Source organism: Schistocerca serialis, chromosome 1, assembly GCF_023864345.2.
Source record: "Schistocerca serialis cubense isolate TAMUIC-IGC-003099 chromosome 1, iqSchSeri2.2, whole genome shotgun sequence".
NCBI lineage: Eukaryota > Metazoa > Arthropoda > Insecta > Orthoptera > Acrididae > Schistocerca > Schistocerca serialis.
Genome location: NC_064638.1, coordinates 204,894,051 through 204,914,570, shown reverse-complemented (window position 1 = coordinate 204,914,570; position 20,520 = coordinate 204,894,051). Strand labels below are relative to the sequence as shown.

The window sequence follows — 20,520 nt, the reverse complement described above, 5'->3', positions numbered from 1 at the left end:
ACCGAAGAAGGCAAACACCATTCTGTCTGTCGCTAAGATCACTGTCTTTCAGGGTAGCCAAGGAATAATTTTCACAGATTACCTGTAAAAAGGCAGAATCATAACTGGACCATATTTAGCTTCATTGTTGTATCGTCTTAAACTTGCGTTGGCTGAAAAAAGATCGAGGTTGCCAATAACAATGGTGGAAGTGCGTGAATCGGATTTGAATTGGTTTCTTACCACCCCCCGCCCCCCCGCCCCCCCCTCCCCCGTTCACCTGACTTAACCCCAAGTAACTTCTTCCTGTTCCCTAACTTGGAACTTCCGCTTGCTTGGAAGAAATTTTCGTCAAATAAGGAAGTGATAGCTGCAATCAACCAGTATTTTGCAACGTTTGATAGAAACTGTGTTTCGATGGATTGGGTTGGGTTATTTGGGGGAAGAGACCAACCAGAGAGGTCATCGGTCTCATCGGATTAGGGAAGGACGGGGAAGGAAGTCGGCTGTGCCCTTTCAGAGGAACCATCCCGGCATTTGCCTGGAGCGATTTAGGGAAATCACGGAAAACCTAAATCACGATGGCAGGACGCGGGATTGAAGCGTCGTCCTTCCGAATGCGAGTCCAGTGCGCTAACCACTGCTGTTTCGATAGGATGAAAAAGCTGGAGGATTGGTGAGCCAAGAGTGTGTCCCTCAAAGGTGACAATGTCGGAAAGCAAGGCGAGCCGAAACATTTTTCTTGCTTTTTTACCAGACTTATCAAGCTACCCTCATTCGACGGGCCTCTTTACGCAGACCGCACCACGCAGCCGCCTTCTTGCTTGCACACCACAATAGCCTACGCCACAGCTACTATAAGAGGGTGAGGCAAGGCGCTTACCTGTGGAGAGGCTTGGCTTGCAGGAAGACGCCGGACAGCTTGTGCAGGGCGCAAGAGATGGCGGGCAGGCACAGCAGCAGGTAGATGCGCCGCTGGTAGCGGCCGAACTCGCCCAGCCGGCTCAACACCATCTCGTACGTCATGGCGCCGCTGAAACAGGCATCCGGGCAGTTTATCAACACCTGTACACTTATAAAGTCGTCCTCGTGAACTCCGCCATATCGAAATTACCGGATCAGCAAAAAAAATAGTAACACCAAAAACATCTACATCTACATCCATACTCCACAAGCCACCTGACGGTGTGTGGCGGAGGGTACCTTGAGTACCTCTATCGGTTCTCCCTTCTATTCCAGTTTCGTATTGTTCGTGGAAAGAAGGATTGTCGGTGTGCCTCTGTGTGGGCTCTAATCTCTCTGATTTTATCCTCATGGTCTCTTCGCGAGATATACGTAGGAGGGAGCAATATTCTGCTTGACTCCTCGGTGAAGCTATGTTCGCGAAACTTCAAAAAAAGCCCGTACCGAGCTACTGAGCGTCTCTCCTGCAGAGTCTTCCACTGGAGTTTATCTATCATCTCCGTAACGCTTTCGCGATTACTAAATGATCCTGTAACGAAGCGCGCTGCTCTCCGTTGGATCTTCTCTATCTCTTCTATCAACCCTGTCTGGTACGGATCCCACATTGGTGAGCAATATTCAAGCAGTGGGCGAACAAGTGTACTATAACCTACTTCTTTTGTTTTCGGATTGCATTTCCTTCGGATTCTTCCAATGAATCTCAGTCTGGCATCTGCTTTACCGACGATCAACTTTATATGATCATTCCATTTTAAATCACTCCTAATGCCTACTCCCAGATAATTTATGGAATTAACTGCTTCCAGTTGCTGACCTGCTATATTGTAGCTAAATGATAAAGGATCTTTCTTTCTATGTATTCGCAGCACATTACACTTGTCTACATTGAGATTCAATTGCCATTCCCTGCACCATGCGTCAATTCGTCCCAGATCCTCCTGCATTTCAGTACAATTTTCCATTGTTACAACCCCTCGATATACTACAGCATTATCCGTAAAAAGCCTCAGTGAACTTCCGATGTTATCCACAAGGTCATTTATGTATATTGTGAACAGCAACGGTCCTACGACACTCCCCTGCGGCACACCTGAAAACACTCTTACTTCGGAAGACTTCTCTCCATTGAGAATGACATGCTGCATTCTGTTATCCAGGAATTCTTCAATCCAATCACACAATTGGTCTGATAGTCCATATGTTCGTTTTTTGTTCATTAGACACAACGGACCACCTTTCCTAATACGGAGTAGAAAAACGGTTGACGTTCTAAACAGTTTCCTCTCATCGTGGAATGGATAAAGACAGGTCCTGTATAGATTTAAAGGGAATCTTGTACCATCCTTAGTGAAAAACAGTGGCATGTTCAGGTAACGATGATGGGTAACAATCACCCACATTTCTCTCCAAAGTAGACCACAAAGGGTGAATACTGTTGAGATCTGGTGGGTATGGTTGCTAGAAGAGTTGCGCTAATTCATTCTCGTGCTTACAAAAACAGTCCTGGATGATGCAAACTGTGTAAACGGGTGCCCTATCTTACTGGAACACAGCTTCACCGAAGAGGAATAAAAGTTCTATCATCGATCTGGTTACCCAAAATGGTAATATAATCCTTGGCAGCAATGGGACTTCGCAGAGTAGCTATGGGGACCATGGAAAACCAGATACGACTGTTCAAATCGTCACCGAACCCCCGGTATCTTTCACTCTTGGGACAAACTCGGCCAGAAATTGGAAACGCCATCAGTTCTGCAGTGGCTCTTGCAGCTGTCGACCTTTCATTTTTGGTTACAATCTGGTTGACTGAAATACTCTCATTCAACTTCTTCAACTTCTAAAGGCTGCAGGGGCAAGATACAGGGAGCGAAAGGCTATTTAAAATTTGTACAGAAACCAGATAGCAGTTATAAGAGTAGAGGGGCATGAAAGGGAAACAGTCGTTGGGAAGGGAGTAAGACAGGGTTGTAGCCTATCCCCGATGTTATTCAATCTGTATATTGAGAAAGCAGTAAAGGAAACAAAAGAAAAATTCGGAGTAGGTATTAAAATCCATGGAGAAGAAATAAAAACTTTGGGGTTCGTCGATGACATTGTAATTCTGTCAGAGACAGCAAAGGACTTGGAAGAGCAGTTGAACAGAATGGACAGTGTCCTCAAAGGAGGATATAAGATGAACATCAACAAAAGCAAAACGAGGATAATGGATTGTAGTCGAATTAAGTCGGGTGATGCTGAGGGAATTACATTAGGAAATGAGACACTTAAAGTAGTAAAGGAGTTTTGCTATTTGGGGAGCAAAATAACTGATGATAGTCGAAGTAGGGAGGATATAAAATGTAGACTGAGAATGGCAAGGAAAGCGTTTCTGAAGAAGAGAAATTTGTTAACATCGAGTATAGATTTAAGTGTCAAGAAGTCGTTTCTGAATGTATTTGTATGGAAGTTAAACATGGACGATAAATAGTTTGGAGAAGAAGAGAATAGAAGCTTCCGAAATGTGGTGCTACATAAGAATTCTGAAGATTAGATGGGTAGATCACAAAACTAATGAGGAGGTATTGATAGAATTTGGGAGGAGTTTGTGGCACAACTTGACAAGAAGAAGGGACCGGTTGGTAGGACATGTTCTGAGGCATCAAGGGATCACAAATTTAGCATCGGGGGCAGCATGGAGCGCAAAAATCGTAGAGGGAGACCAAGAGATGAATACACTAAGATTCAGAAGGATGTAGGTTGCAGTAAGTACAGGGAGATGAAGAAGCTTGCACAGGATAGAGTAGCATGGAGAGCTGCATCAAACCAGTCTCAGGACTGAAGACAACAACAACACACAATATGATTCAGTCATAGTCACGGTTACTCAATACACACTTTCGTCCGCGTTGTGACTTAGTGGCTGACGTCCTTCCTCTTTTCCTGTATGCGATATAGATCTTCGATGTGGTGCCTCTTGAAACACCCAACACTTCCACTACATTGGTTGCGAACTCACCCAACGTAGAACCACCAACAATTTGCCCACGTCTGAATTCACTTCGGTTCGCTCCGACTAAATATACTCACAACTATATAGAACGCTATTCTGAGCACGACTGACTCTTGGAAGGTATAAAAGACGTTGCACAGGCGCCGTTTGTGGTCAAATAGAACAGGGCAATCTGCTGACTTGGCTGGCACCTGCATGCATTTCTCGCGGTGTTTTCGTATTATTGCCCAATCCTGGTATATTTTAATCCCTCTATTGCAAACACTACATTACACTAGTCATATTCCATTAATCCCGCAGAGAATGGTCTCTGAGAAGTGGAAAGAGGTCAAACGTGTAACATACATTTATTTAAAGCGGAGTACAATTAATTCATTACCAGTACGAAAGATTATTCTACATTCGTGTCTCAGTCGATGCTGAAAGAGTCTGCAGGAGCACCGAGTACGCTCGCTTGCCTGAGGCCGTGGGTCTTCCGTCGGTGGTTTTCTCTCCGCTGACGCACGGCTAGCGAGAGGTTGGGTACTCTCATCCCGGAACGACTATGTTGCTTAGGAGTGCGAGATACGTATTTAATGTGGAGAAGGGCATCATGATTAGTCAGCACATACTTTGGTCCGCGCTCTGACTTTGCGGATAATGTTTCCAGCCTTCAGTGTATGCGGTATAAATCTTGGGGAAGGTGCCTCCTGAATCACCAAACACTTTGTCTTGGTTACGGAAGAATCCATGTTAGAGATGGGCCAAAACGAGAACTTCAAGGAATCGAGAACAAAAAGCAATCAAATCCACGTCCGAGAAGTTTTACAGGTACAACAGTCGCCCCTTCTTTTGTTTTTTCTTCAATATTCGTATGTACAAACGTCCCTTTATGCACTTAAAATGCCCTTCCACATACTAACTATCCACTGTAGCGATACAGACAGCAATGTACTATAAACGTGTGTTCGAGCGTTTTATCAATCGGCCTAGTGACGGTCGTTTTCGATATATATGACCCTTTTCCTACAGCCTCGCTCACCTGTAAGCGTTTCAGGGCACTCTTATCCTCTCAGTATGTATATCCGGCCAGTAAGTATCATTCGTAAAAAAAAAGTCTTGCTTATAACTGCCCCAACCCTCCTGGAGGTACGCAGGAATATAAACGCATACACCCATTTAAAATGAGTTCAGCACTGCAAAATTACCCATCCAATATTTGAGTTATTTTCGTCAGAACTAGTTTTCGTGAATTAATACACCAATCTGAAATCTGACTATGGCTGAATATAATTTTGATTTCAATAGACACCGTAGTCTACTACGGTATCTATTATATAATCCATAGGCACTGTGATATCCACACCGCCCCGAACATTGCGATCAGTGAGGAGATTACGGTTTAACGTCCCGTCAACAAAGAGGTCTAATGAACACAAGCTCGGATTAGGGAAGGATGGGGAAAGAAATCTGCCGTGCCCTTTCCAAGGAACCATCCCGGCATTTACCTAATGCGATTTATGGAAATCACGGAAATCCTAAATCAGGATGGCCGGACGCGGGTTTGAACCGTTGTCCTCTCGAATGCGAGTCCATTGCGCTAACTACTGCGCCACCTCGCTCGGTCAGAGACACGGACTTAAATTTTTCTGTATCGCTGACCGTCTTCAACTTTTTTCTACGACGTTCATCTATCCTCAGGGCAGAGCTTGGCCATTTCACTCCGCTTCCTGTTGTAGCTGCTCAGGTAATCAGACGTGCCTGCTAGGACGTCCGATTTTTGAGTCACTTGAAAGTTTGATTTTGCTGAACACTGTTATACATTAGCGTTGGTCATCAGCTATTATTGTAGCTGTATACAGAACAAGTGGGACAGTCGCTTTTATAAAAAAGACGGTAATTAATCGATTTACGTTTCCTAATTGTATGCGATTTTTGTGTGTGCTGTATCTCGGCTTCTATTGGTCACAGAGATAAGGGGTTCAGTGTTTTGGATATCCCTTGGCTTAGCGACAATTTATATACCTATCGGATGAACAAGAGTACTTGTAGCTATCTTACAGTAAAGGGTCAAAATTTAGACATTACGCACAGCCTCTAACCCGCAGACTCAGCCAATCGTTTGGCTCTTTTGCACTGTTGTGATCCAGGCTCGCACTTAGGCAGCTTACGGAAGCTGCTTTTGTTCAATAGCGGTTCCTGACAAAACCGCAAAAAACTATGATTTTTGCGTACGGAAGTACCAATTATGGGAACGACCACTTCTATGATTTCTATTCATAGAAGGTCGTCGAAATTATTACCATATGTTCTTAAGATGATATTCTCGGAGAAATTCTAAACTTGTTTCGATATTATTATTCGTTATCGAGACCCAGAGGTTCAAATCAATCATTCTTATGCACGTAATATCCGGTCTGAGGTGTAAATGTAGTTTTAAATGAACGTGGTTACCACATGGCAAGGGCTCTAGGGTCATCGCAAGGGCTGTGAGGCCACCATACTATGTTCTGAGTCAGCAGTTTTTCCACGAACAAAACTTCATGCCGACTAAAAAAATTTGCCCAAAGTGGTACTGCAGCGACAAAAAATGGGCTAAAAAGGATCCTGACACGCCTTAAAAGAACTTAAAATGACCGCCAAAAATTATGTAATAGTTGAATGACTGCAAATTCATTAAATTATTTCTAATAACGTTTTTACTCTTAACGTACGAACCATAAGCCGAGTGTTTTCGATGGAGTGCAATCTGTGAGCAAAGTATCCGGAAAAACTGCAAAACTGTGTTAACCTAATATTATGTTTAACAATGAGGCAACTGGTATCCCAATTTTCCGTCAAAATCTTTCTAACAGGAGCATATTCGCCATTTTCTGTGCTCCGGTAAGAGCATTTTTTGGTTGGTTCCCTATTCCGAGATACAGCAGGGCATGTCACTCTCATGAAAAGAACTTTATAGGACATTAACTTGTGGATAATTTAATGATGTAAGAATGAAATAACACAAAACTAGTTTCATGCCTCAGATTGGATTTAACGTGCACAAAGTTTTGAATTTGTTGAGAACTGCAATGGGGTTGCTAAGTCATTTATAAACTACATTTTCGCCTCACACCGGATATTACGTGCGTATTTTTCTTGTACAATTAGGAAATGGATAAAGAAAATTTTCAAGATTGTTCAAGATCAGTACCTTACAAATCCATAGTAAAACTGTCAGCCTTTTGTTGTGCGTAGCCGTCTTGACATCCGCGGATCTATTTTAGAATTTTCTCAGGAATCATCCATAAACTAAATGGTGCTTCCATAAACCCCCCAATGCGTACCATAGACCACATATAATATAAAAAGAACCAATTAGTTTGCTCCATTTGCCTAAGCTGAAGGTAGTGTGTAAGGTTCAAACTCTGGCCATGTACTGTAGGATAGTTTCAGGAAGACGATCCTATTTCATATAGGAAAGATCCCTAGCCCAAGGGCTACCGAAAACGCTTGACCCTACCTTTCTGTCACCAACTGAACCCGAGGAATGAGTCTCGGAATAATCATGTTTTTAAGCGCTGTGTTTTAGGACGTATTACGTAGTGCATGTTCTCGCATGCATGCCGACTGGGGAAACAATGACGCACGTCATCCGCTGTACATGATTTCGAGCTTCATTCAGAGGCACATAAAATGTTCTCTGCTCTACTTTATTTCTTACACTTGTTCAAATCATTTCACGAAACATGTCATTTTTTATTTTCAAGTTTTTTCAGAAAATATGATCGTATTGCCACCTCATTTGCTTTCCTAGTCTCTTCTGTTCTCGAAACGCCTTAAATTTTATGCTTGAATCAAAGAAAGCCTTTTTTGATTGTTAAATATCACGCCAATGCAATATTTATGCTCAAAATAGTTAGGCTTTGAAGAGATGAATTTTTTGACACTTCGTTTATATAGCAAACAGCTATTTGTTAAATATTTGAATTTCCTTCAGATTCCTAAGTCTTCTTAATCAGCGCAGTTGCTTTAAAGCAATTAATTTGTTTCAAAAATAGTCAATTTGATACCTATCTGTCAGTTTCCCACTCTTCGAGTGGCTATGAAACTTCGGATAATAAAACATAGTGTAATTTACAGGGAGTGTTGTTGTTGCTCCGCTCAAATTTCGACCAAAAAGAGGCAACTGAGGACTGAATTCTGGAGATTTGGACTTTTAGACAGTCACCCAATTAGTTCTGAACACTTCTGTGACATTTATCTTGATACACTGTCCAAATGCTTCTTGCGGCTTGTTATAGTTCGCCGTGGGTTTTCTTTCATACGTTACAAATCGCTGAGCTGCGTTACTTGATCTGTAAGATTCCAAAGCGAGCAGGGTGTATTAAGAATTTCATTGAATCCTAAAAAATTCTGATATTGCTCCTCCTCCTCTATACAATGTAGCTCCTCAGACTCAAGCAAGCGGAGTGATATCGACAAATTTTTTCAAACATCTGGAAGACCACGGTGTCAAACGAATTGACAATGAGAGTCAGAAAGATTTCGTCATATTTCCTTCCTCACCGTGAACAAATCTTAATAAAATATTTAGATTTACAATGTACAGAATGTAGGTACGTTCACGTGGTGTACTATAATGCTAACAGCTATCATCACACAACATAGATAAGACAGTCGAAATGTGAGAGAGTTAACTACTAAACGCCAATTTATCAGAGAGTTCAGTGAGTTATGTTCTACGAGATCTCGCTTGGGTTTCTACAGAAAAAAAACTAGGGTTTACTTTAGATATGTAAATAATCAAACTGAGTGGAAGCTGTGGGCAAAGGAGTGATCAATACAAAGAAATAAATTCACTTACGCTCCGATACCCAAGGAACTGGGAGTCGACGATTATCTCAGTTATCTAAGAATGGATGAAACTTGCATTTTTGGGCTACTGAACATGATCAAGCCATTTTTAACGAGAAAGCCCACAGACATGAGAGAGGCTGTAGGCTGCGAGGAGAGGCAGCTAGCTACATTACGGCTTCTATCCACTGGCAGAAGTTAAGATAACTTCAAGTTCAGTGTTTTTGCATCCCCACAGCGACTATCCAAAATGATTCCAGACACCTGAAAAGATGATTTATAGTTGCCTAAGGAAATACTTCATGGTAAAGCAAAATAAATGAAAAATAATTATATAAATTTTTATTTATTTATTTACGTATGTAGCATAAAAGACGACCCTGTAAGTTTAAGAAATTCGTTGCAAATAAGAAGAGGAAAGACTACAAACGGTGATGCCGACATCTAATAAATACAACTGTTAGACTGTAAAAAATCCCACACTTGGCTCTTCATAGCAAAAGGCTTTGATATAGGCTGGATTTTAACAAAACAATGAAGCATTTATACTTTATGAACAAACATCTGTCGATATTCTGTATTTCGGTTTTTGGACTTTAAATGAAATCTAAGATCTAATCTGTCCGTATTTCTGTTTTAGATTTCATTTTCGATGAGTATCGGAAATTAAAACTAGAAAGCAAAATACAAAAGGTTTCTTTATAAAATATGTGTGTCTTTTACAATGTTAACGTACCACATGAAACCATAGTGAATTCATTAAAAAATGAAATAAGCGCTTCATTTCTTGCATCTCTATTGCTAAACTCCTCACACTACATGCCCCACAAACATCTGACGTCTTCAGATTTCTCAAGAAACTTCTCCTCGCACTCTGCAATGTATGTTAGAATAGCATTTAACCCGCGCCCTGTGACAGAAGACGAATCTTTGCTGGGCGGTTGTCACGACAACGCTAAACACGACACAATTTGTCGGTGACGATTGGGGGGGGGGAGGGGAAAGGGGGGGAGGGGGTCGTTGGGTGTTGCTTCCCGACCGAAATCCAGACAAGAAAAGCTGGTCGGTCGGCTGCCCAAACCACGTACAAACGTCTAGTTTGCTGGTCGGTCGGCGCGTGTGTAGAAGCCTTTGGGCTTCCATGTCATATCAGACAAGTAATAAGAGAACGACAACTCTAGGGCGGTAAGGTAAAATTGTGAGTTGTCCCCTGCAAGAAAAACAAAATCCAGTTTAATGGCTACATAGTGTGTGTCGATTTCCCTAGCCTCACGAACGAAGGAAGACAGGAAAGAAACAAGAAAATTCTATCACCTACACCTGTTCAGTAAGGTCCTTGGGCAATGGAAGACACCATTCGTTCCATATGGCACGTGTAAAGAAAATCTCTTGCAAACGAAATTAAATGAATGAGATTTTAAGCTAAGGCAGCAAGGTGGTGAACTTCTGACGTTTCATTAATTCGCAGCCTGGGAGTCACGGCAGAATCTTCTTGCAAGCAATTCCAAAATATCGCACTGAAAAAGTATTCTGAATGTAGAGATTTCTGTACTGAAGATTTAAAGAAATTGTCTTCAATCATGATGAAAATTATATTATTTGTGATCTACAGCTGAACAACACAAGGAACTTATATCGCACATGGGAAAAGGACTCCTCTAAAAGATGACGAAATACATCTACAGATACAAGGCGAACAGCCATTGCGTAGTTTTTGCTATTACTGAAAGACGAATATGAATGTCTGGTCGCAATAGTAACGCAGTACATCCGTGCTTCCTGAAACAGCCACCTCACCTAATTGTACTAGATCACGTCGTGTAAGGTTTCTTATGTTATAGTACATGGATAGGATAAATAGTCATCCTAAGTCGACCTGATTAAAAACAGAATTAGGATATCCGCTTGGGCTCTACTGTATTACAGAGGCATTAAACAGACAAAGAAGTACTAAAATGTAAGAAGATATTTCAAAAATATGTGGAAAATTACACGAGTGAAAGTACCTTGAAAATAACTGGTTACATATGTACCTAATGAGATGGTGAAATCGTTAAAAATATTGCGTTAAAGTAAACTGTGATTACAGTGATGCCTCTCTAGCTTAATCTGCACAATGTGATTCTGAACTTCATCTATTCATTCAGATATATCAGTGAAATTTAATCACATGTCTGCATAGGCTAGCGTTGTATTAAGGAAACTTCTAGTTTCGTCACTGGTCAGAAAAAAAACTGTGCGTGGCGAGGTTTAGATACATCTTTTCAGTGGTGGGTAAAACTGCTTATTTTAATTGCTTTTACGCTACTGACAAGAATGTACCAGCAGTTTATTTTCACAAAAGATGCTGCTGCAGTACTGAGGTATTCTATACCATTACGAACTCCATGGTCGAGCAACACATATTCACGGAAGCCTGCAAGTGAACCGAAGTGAATAAGCTGTTTTCTTGCTACTACTTTTGACAAGTAGTTGTTTTGATGTCAGATAACTGGTATTTAAGACATAACACAGTATGCTACGAACAAAATGTAAGAGACAATGGTGAAGGGGGGAAAAGGTGACTTTCTACCGTAAATTCAGAAATGAAAAAAATAATTAACAACCGATCACTCAATATTCTGCGGAGAATCTGCGGAGGGCAGTTAGGTTCTAGTAAAGAATCAGACGACACTTTACGTCTTGAAAATAAAGCTAATGTAGGAAAGAATTATCAGATAACTGAAAGGATGAAGTTCAAATGGCTCTGAGCACTGTGGGACTTAACATCTGAGGTCACCAGTCCCTTAGAATTTAGAACTACTTAAACTTCACGCATCAATGCCCGAGGCAGGATTCGAACCTGCGACCGTAGCAGTCGCACGCTTCCGGACTGAAACGCCTACAACCACTCGGCCACCGCGGCCGTCGAAAAGATGAAGTATCTTCGATACGAACCCTCGGTTTAGACCTGTGACGTATAGAATATGACGACTGTAATGATGTTATTGGTGATTTTCTTTCAAATCACTTAAGTTACAGATCAGTGTGTCACCACAACAAGGTGCTTTTTTTCTCATTTGTTGTCTTCGCCAACTAACTACTAAACTATGAATATGTGCACTGAAAGATGACATGACAGCAGATATTAACATTATGTCACTGGCCAAAGACGACAACGTGTGTCTAACATTCCTCTTGATCCAATTAAATCATAATCCTGGACTCTTTTACAAGTGAACATCCACCTAAGTCTCTAACTTAATGAAAAGAATTCGTAAACAATCTCTCTCTCTCTCTCTCTCTCTCTCTCTCTCTCTCTCTCTCTCTCTCTCTCTCTCTCTACATCCATAACATGAAATTGCAACTTTTCTCGGCAAATTTCGCCTAAAGAATCTTCCCGTGTTATTAGTGGAGCTATAGTCGGGTCGTGATGTGTAGCTTCTTCAGATCATGAGCGAGAAACTCGCAGAGTCGCTGCATCACGATGAAGTAGTTATTCGAAATACCTCGTCAGCCTGTATTAGTGCAGTAGCTATGAAGTAGCCCACACCACTGCGATGGAGAAGCGCCTCACGGGGGCAGACTTACGACTCTGCGGCTGCGGCGTCGGAGGTGAAGCTCATGGTGGGTCGCCGTGCCGCGACGCACTGGCCAGTGGCCGACGCGGGCTGCTCAGCGCTGCACGGCCAACGAGGCCTAAGCGTCGCTTTGTCCTCGAGGCAATATTCGCGCCGCGACAATCACTCGGTGCAGCCAGGCACGCCGGGGCGAAACCCAGGCCACGTGTGCGCCCTCTCTGCCTGGTTTTAGCAGGGAAGTGACAGGAATGCGATCTCCGTAAGTCCAAATGAGAAGCACTAACTCATGAAATGACGAAAATAAAAGGCCCAGCAAATGCCGCACACAGGAACGACGTAACTGAAGTGCTTCATTTCTAAAGGCCCCCGCTCCCGCGGGGTTCGAATCCTCCCTCGGGCATGGTTGTGTGTGTGTGTGTGTGTGTGGGGGGGGGGGGGGGGGGAGTTCATCGCATTAGTTAGTTCAAGTAGTGTGTAAATTTAGGGACCGATGACCTCAACAGTTTGGTCCCTTAGGAATTCACACGTCTTATAAAGCCCGTTACACAGTCACCAACCGACCGACCTATCGACAAATTTTTCGTGTGTAGGCTCTTTGGCCAATCGACCGATTAGTTATTCTTGTCCGGATGTCGATCGGGTATCACTACGCGACAGCCGCCCCTCTCTCCCACGCCACCCAACAAATTGTGCCGTGTGTAGGTAGGGCAGTCGTACCAACCGCCGACAAAAGTTGGTCTTTTGTCAATGCGAGCAGGATTAAATGCTGATCTAATATACATGACAGAGTGTAAGAAGGACGAAACTTTAATGACGAGAAATCTGGAACACGTCGTGGAGTCTAACAGCAGAGATCCAAGAAATGAAGCACTTGTTTCGCTTTTCTAACTAATTCGTAAAGGTTTCGTATGATACATAGAGTAAAAGATGCCTATTTTAAGGGATAAATGTCCGTCGACCTATATTTCGGTTTCTAGGTTTTATTCTGGAAATCTAAAAACCGAAATACGGAAGGACTTGATCCTAAATTTCATTTCCGATTTACGTCGGAAGCAAAACCTGAAAACCGAAATATAGACAGTCAAGAGGCGTTTATTCGTAAAATACACTTGTTTCATTGTTATAAGAATTGAAATACAGCCTATAATCACGTCTTCCTATGAAGAGCAAAATGTGGGACTTTTTTCACGGTTGTAATAGCTGTTAAAAGCTTAATTTCTTACTTACGTATTTTAATCATTACATGATGTGCGCTACTACAATTTGCAGTCTTCCTTCTAATTTGAAATAAGTTTCTTAAACTTATAGTGGCATCTTTTACGCTACATAAATAAATGAAGAAAAATTACTTGAATATCTTTTGTCTTATTTATTCTGCTTTTCCATGCTGCATATCCTCGCGTTGCATGTTTCTGGGATCATTTTAGATAATAATTATGGATATACTAAGCACTGAATTTGAAGTGTTCTTACCTTCTGTCAGTGGCCAGAAACTGTAATGTAGCTAACAATCTTTACACGCAGTTTTCATCTTCTCTCATGACTGTAGTTTTTATTGTTAAGAACTCTTTGATGATATTCAGCAGCTCCGAAATGCATCCTTTATCCTCTCTTAGATAATTACGAAAACCATCGGCTCCAACTCCTTATGTGACGGAGTACGGATGACTGACTTTCTTTCCATTAGCCACTTATTTGCCCACAGCTCTCTCTCCGCTTTTTTTGGACTTGTTACCTGTAAACCAGCCAGGGCAAACCTCAGCTTTCGTTTTTTGGTAAAACTAAGAAGGATCTCGTAGAAAATAAACTCAGTTAAATTAAGGTAAACAAAACGCAAGAACAGGGCAGCGCTGTAATCGTTGAGTTTAGTCGGTCGGGATGTGTGCTGGCTACCAACGAATTGGTCAGTCGGTCGGCCTGTAAATTGGTTCGCGTGTAGGGGCCTTAAAATTTTAAATACTGGCACGCAACTCTTCAGCAGTACAGCTCCGTACCTCTCCAGACATAAAAATCACAAGCTCCAATTTTTTAAAATTTGTGATAAACTTACATGAGGTTCTTTTAAAATACTGTTTCGAAATTCAAGTTTTTAAAATATAATTTGTTATCACAGTAATAAAACCACAATATTAACTATGAGCAACAGATTCCACTGTCAGTTGTCAGTTCTTGTAAAAGCGTCTCTTTGCTCTCTAGTTCTACTCGATACATAGCGACACATGTGACCATGACGTCATGTTTTCAACTGCTGACTGCCTGCCCCCCCCCCCCCCCACACACCCACACACACACACACACACACACACACACACACACACACACACACACACACACACACACACACACACACACACACAGAGAGAGAGAGACAGAGAGAGAGAGAGAGAGAGAGAGAGAGAGAGAGAGAGAGAGAGAGAGAGAGAACAAAGTAATGTATCGGTACGAAGTGAACACGCAGAAAGTGAGACGAATTTTCGAATTAAACGTAGCTCAAGAAGTTTGTAATCCGCAACGCACACGTACGAAGCATGTGAATGAAAAAGATGTGATAGTTAATTTTCGTTCTTGTTTGTACACTGGACCTACAGGGGTCTTTGTAGCAATGTGTGTTACTATAAAAGTAAGATAATTGGCAAATCTTCGAATTAACTGGTGAAACCTAAGATTACCATTGCAGTGTGGTAAAACTCCCAAATTACTCGTTATATGCATAGATTTCGAACTTTTACCAAGACATATTGATAAATGCAAACTGGTAAAAACTGGATCGAAGATTCCCGTCTCCGTCGTGCAGGTTCAGACAAGTTTCATTGTTGCCAGTTGTGTGTTCAGTTAAGTTTCTTTGCTGGAAATTATGAGTTCTCAGTCAGCTCACCACTGCATAGTTTCAGTCAATATCGAGCATCGTGCGTACGGTTATCTTTGCGAATCGTTTTAGTGGTGTTTCTTATGCAACTTTGTATCAAAATGAGTGATGTTACGCGTAACAGATTTTACGCACTTTTAAGTGAATTAGTGAGTAAGAAAAATGACAACAATTTTTATGTAACTGCTGGGCAATATAATATTCTGTTAAGTGAAGTGAAAAATGTAAACACCGTTTCCAATTAAAAATCTGTTCACTACACACATTTGAAGCGACAAGATGTTCTCAGCAACAGAGGTGAAGAGAAACTCATAGCACCGCTATCTACTAGAAAAGAATAAATTCGTTATTACGTTTGTTTTGATGAGTTGTTTAACGTAGTACATTGCTATAAGTCATCGCGGCTGAACACGGATGATTGTTGAACTGGATCGTAAGTACAAGAATGTGAGGGTTTAATCAATCGTTACTTATTTGAGATTAAGTGAACCATGCGAGAAAAAGCAAAAAACATTGAAAAGGGGTGTTATAGTGAAACCTATCAAACCCAGTGAAATGAATTCATAAAGTCAAACTGACCTAATCGACATACAAGCAGAAACAGACAACAAGTCAAAGTTCATACTTGTATACCAAGATCATTTGACAAAATTTGTTATCCTGTGCGCACTAGATTCGAAAAGGGCTGATGAAGTAGCATATCATCTTTTGGACACTTTTACCAGCTTTGGTGCCCCAAGTATCCTTCATTCTGATAATGGTAGAGAGTTTTGTAACAAAGTCATTCAAAGTTTATGTGGGTTGTGGAGTGAGATAAAGATAGTCTACGGGAAGCTGAGTCACAGTCAGTCTCAGGGATCAGTCGAAAGAGCAAATCAAGATATCGAAAATATGTTATCAACTTGGATGGAAACAAATGAAACTTCAAAATGGCCTGAAGGGCTGAGGTTGGTGCAAGCAAGGAAAAGTAGGGCTTATCATGGAGGGATCAGATGTTCACCATATGAAGCCATGTTTGGGGTTCCAATGAAAATGGGAATTGCGACCTCGGTTGTTGCACGTCATTTAATAACAAATATAAACACTGAAGAAGACTTGGAAACAATGTTAAACACCAGTTACACTGACTCAAAGGAAATTGAAAATGACGGTCAAGGAATTGGTGCTAGTGAATCAAGCACTGGAACAGAAGGAACGGAGGTAGAAAGTGCGGCTGCAGCTGGTGAGGAAGCAACAGAGACACAGGATTTGACGACAGTTAACAACGAGACACAGTTGCCAGCTAATGGTTGTAGCGAGACGCTGAAAACTTCCAGCAGCGTTAATAAAGTGAAACTGATCCGAGAAGCTGCCAGATAAGGTCTTCAATTGCAGGTAAAGAAAATGAAAGCAGCCTCATATAACAAAATTCCAAAACCTTCAGTTGGACAGAATGTGAGGATTAAAGTAACGGATGTAGACAGGGCAAAAACTGAAGCAAAATCTGTAATAGCAGTAGTGATAAATATTCAGGATGACGAATTTTATCAACTTGGTACCAAAGCTGGTGAACTGAAGTCATTGTACACTAGGAACCAATTTACATTGCGCAAGGAAAATTTTATCAACGTCGAATAAGTAGCAAGAGAAGAAATTAGTCTACGGAAGGTGGTTGCCAAACAATCTTTTGTTGGAGGACAAGGGTTTAAAATGTGCAATTGCTTAAAAAAGCGTTCAACTAAAAAATGCTTGTGTGAATCGGCTTCCATATTATGTACATCGAAATGCCATAATAGTCAGCTTTGTTGTAACAAAATTTAACGTTCACAAGGTAACATTTTTAACTACATTTTTCCCTAATATGGAACATTGCTCATTATAATCATATTGGAACTCAAGAATGTTTCAAATACATAAATTTACAATAAATACAACCTATTTCAATAAATTGATAAGCTTTTTTTTAAAAAACTGAAGACGGTTTCACCAGCTGGTATCGGTACATCCTAAGATTTAGTAACGACTCTTGATAAAAGTTCTGAATATATGCATATAATAAGAAAATTCGGACTTTTAACACACCGTGGAGCCGCGCAGAGTGGCCGCGATGTTTGAGACGGCATGTCGCGGACTGCGTGGCCCCTGACGCCGGAGGTTCGAGTTCTCCGACAGGCGCGCCTGTGTGTGTGTGTGTGTGTGTGTGTGTGTGTGTGTGTTCTTAGCATAAGTTAGTTTAGGTAGTTTGTAAGTCTAGGGACCGATGAGCTGAGTAGTTTGGTCCCTTAGAAATTGACACACACACACACACACACACACACACACACACACACACACAGTGATGGTAAGTCTTAGGTTTCACCAGTTAATTCTAGGATTTATCAGTCATTTTACATTTAACATGTGTACCGGGTCCCTGACTGGGTACGTATTGCTTAATTTTTCGAAGACAACTCCACCTGAAAAATTTATAGAATGTGACGTAAACGTTTTAAAATGATTTACCTGTCACTGCCATAAAGGGAACAAAGGAAGCGCAAGATGAAGAAGAAGAAAACGAAATGGGAAAAAGAGATACGGAAAAAGGAGGGAAGCAGAAAGAAACGTACAAGTAAGAAATACAGTGTTCCTTCCATTGTTATTCTGTTATTTACTTTCATCGTTCCAAACAGTGAAAGGAGAACAAGTTCTTCCATATGTTACCTCCTTCCAGACCCTCTTAATAGCTCCTTGACAATGGGATGTTGACGTGCAATGGAAGAAAGGAAAATTAAAAGAAGAAGAAGAAACGAACAATTGCAAGTAGGGCTCTAGCTCTGAGGGTTCAGTGCGAGCTTAATTATCTTTATAGACAGCTCATCCGTAGATTTTGGTGAATGAATTAGTGAATATCATAAGATGTGACATAATTGGCCGCACTCTTGATTCCATCGACTTAGAGACTTAAATTTTTTCCCTGCTAAAGGCCCCTTAATATTTGACATAAATTTCAATTTGATACCTGTATCCGTTGCTGGGGGAAATGAGTCTTAAGAGATGGACTACAAAGTACAGTAGAGGAGTGTCCGTATAGCTTGATGCAATGTTCCTTCGGACATCTGCACAGGAGATACCAACGATCGCCAGCCATATTAAATTATGAAAAGTACTTTCAGTCTGCGAGTACGGCTGCACAACAGCTATATAGTTTACTATAATTTCCCACTCTTCGCGAGCACTCGCCTTAATCACTTCTGCTACCTGACGAGAAAAGAAAAGCCTCTCCCTGTGCAGGAATCATGTGTTATGCGAGGACTTTGGGATGTGGGCACTAGGTAGGACACATGATGGTTTGGGTCGGTCCTGGAAGAGTGCTCGTATAGTTGAAGTACTTAAGGTGACCGCTCACGAAAAGCGGAAAAATCCTGGTTTATGTCCCAATCAGACACAAATTTCTGTATGTTCTAAGTAAATTGAATAGATGATGTGTAACCATATGGGCACACTGCGAGTACATTTTATTGGAACAACAAAGCGATCCTATAAGGGTTCCGCTTTTACCGACTGAGGTACGAAACCGAAAAAAAATGGTTAAATATAAAATTCTTAGAAAAATAACACAGTTTAATCACTGAGAACTGCTCAGTGCGGTCTATTGTAGCTAGGTCCAACGCAGAAGCGGGCGAGACCGGCTGAGAGCGCCGTGTCGCGAAGTCGAGTCCTGCCCGTGCTGAGGGGCCAGGTCGAGACCGCTGCGTCTGCCGGGCGCCGCCTGCCCACGGCGCGAGGGCGCGCCCACACGGCGCCGTGCTGGGATCGCATCACTCCTCAGGCCCCCCATCCTTGACATTACGGAGCGTCTCACAGCCGCTCCGCGATGAACTAACACGGTCCTTACTCGACTTGCACTCGTCGCGAATCTCTCGCCCAGCGCAAAGTTCCGGGCGACCGGGAAAGAGAGCAGATGACTCCCGTATGTAAGGAGGGTACAAGAACGGACCCGCAGAATTACAAAAAATGGTTCAAATGGCTCTGAGCACTATTCGACTTAACTTCTGAGGTCATCAGTCGCCTAGAACTTAGAACTAATTAAACCTAACTAACCTAATGACAGCACACACATCCATGCCCGAGGCAGGATTTTAGCCTGCGACCGTAGTGGTCACGCGGTTCCAGACTGAAGCGCCTAGAACCTCACGGGCAGAATTACAGAGCAATACCCTTAACGCCGGGTTGCTGCAGAATTCTTGAATTCATTCTAAGTTCGAATGCAATAAATTTTCTTAAGTTAGAAAAGCTTCTGGGCATAGCTGATCTTGCCCCTTCCTCTCACGGTAATCCTACGAACTATGGATGAAGGGAAACAGACATCCTAGACTTCCGGAAAACTTTCGTCACAGTCACCCGCTATAAACAGGCTCCCACGTATCTGAATGGCTCGAAGTCTTTAAGAAATAGAAAACTCTACGTTTCCGTGTTCATCAGAGATAAGTGTATCATCAGGAGTGTCCAATGGAAGTATGGTATGACTGCTCTTGTTTTCTACACCGGCTGTCCTTCCATATGGAAATGAGCGTACGGCATTGTGGGCCGGGAGTCCCCCATTCGAGGAAGTTCGGTCGCTGAGGGCAAGTACTTATGTAAGTAGGCTGTTTAGGTTTTTTTATTGGTAACTCCACCTCTGTATGAAAATCACTGGCTATGCTGTGTGCAGTCTGTGTCTAGTTTGCATTGTTGTCTGCCATTGTAGTGTTGGGCAGCGGCAGCTGGATGTGAACAGCGCGTAGCGTTGCGCAGTTGGAGGTGAGCCGCCAGCAGTGGTGGATGTGGGGAGAGAGATGGCGGAGTTTTGAAATTTGTCATGAACTGCTATATATATTATGACTATTGAGGTAAATAAATTGGTTGTTCTCTATCAAAATCTTTCATTTGCTAACTATGCCTATCAGTAGTTAGTGCCTTCAGTACTTTGAATCTTTTATTTAGCTGGCAGTAGTGGCGCTCGCTGTATTGCAGTAGCTTGAGTAGCGAAGATTTTTGTGAGGTAAGTGATTTGTGAAACGTATAGGTTAATGTTAGTCAGGGCCATTCTTTTGTAGGGATTTTTGAAAGTCAGATTGCGTTGCGCTAAAAAAATATTGTGTATCAGTTTAAGGACAGTCGTGTATACTTGTTCTAAGGGGACGTTTCACTTATTGCATTCGAAGCCACATTGGGCGACTTGCACGTCGGAGATGGGGATGAAATGATGATGAGGACAACACAACACCCAGTCCCTGAACGGAGAAAATGTCCTGCCCCAGCCGGGAATGAAACTCGGGCCCCGTGGCGTCGCATCCCGCCGCGCTGACCACTCAGCTATCGCGGGCGGACGTGTCCCTCCTAAGAGTCGA

At 42.1% G+C, this 20,520-nt stretch overlaps 1 protein-coding gene across 5 annotated transcripts in view; it reads right to left on the bottom strand.

The window, feature by feature from the left end:
* Positions 1-20,520, bottom strand: part of LOC126465638 (organic cation transporter protein-like) — a 254,040-nt gene that overhangs the window by 83,516 nt on the left and 150,004 nt on the right. For 3 of the 5 annotated variants that reach the window (XM_050096322.1, XM_050096324.1, XM_050096323.1), the window contains exon 2: positions 863-1,012. In XM_050096322.1, the coding sequence (XP_049952279.1) occupies positions 863-1,005 (143 nt within the window). In that variant the 5' untranslated portion in view covers positions 1,006-1,012. Of the gene's footprint in view, positions 1-862; positions 1,013-12,234; positions 12,398-20,520 lie in introns of those variants that run through there. The other 2 variants (XM_050096319.1, XM_050096320.1) reach the window with 2 other exon arrangements.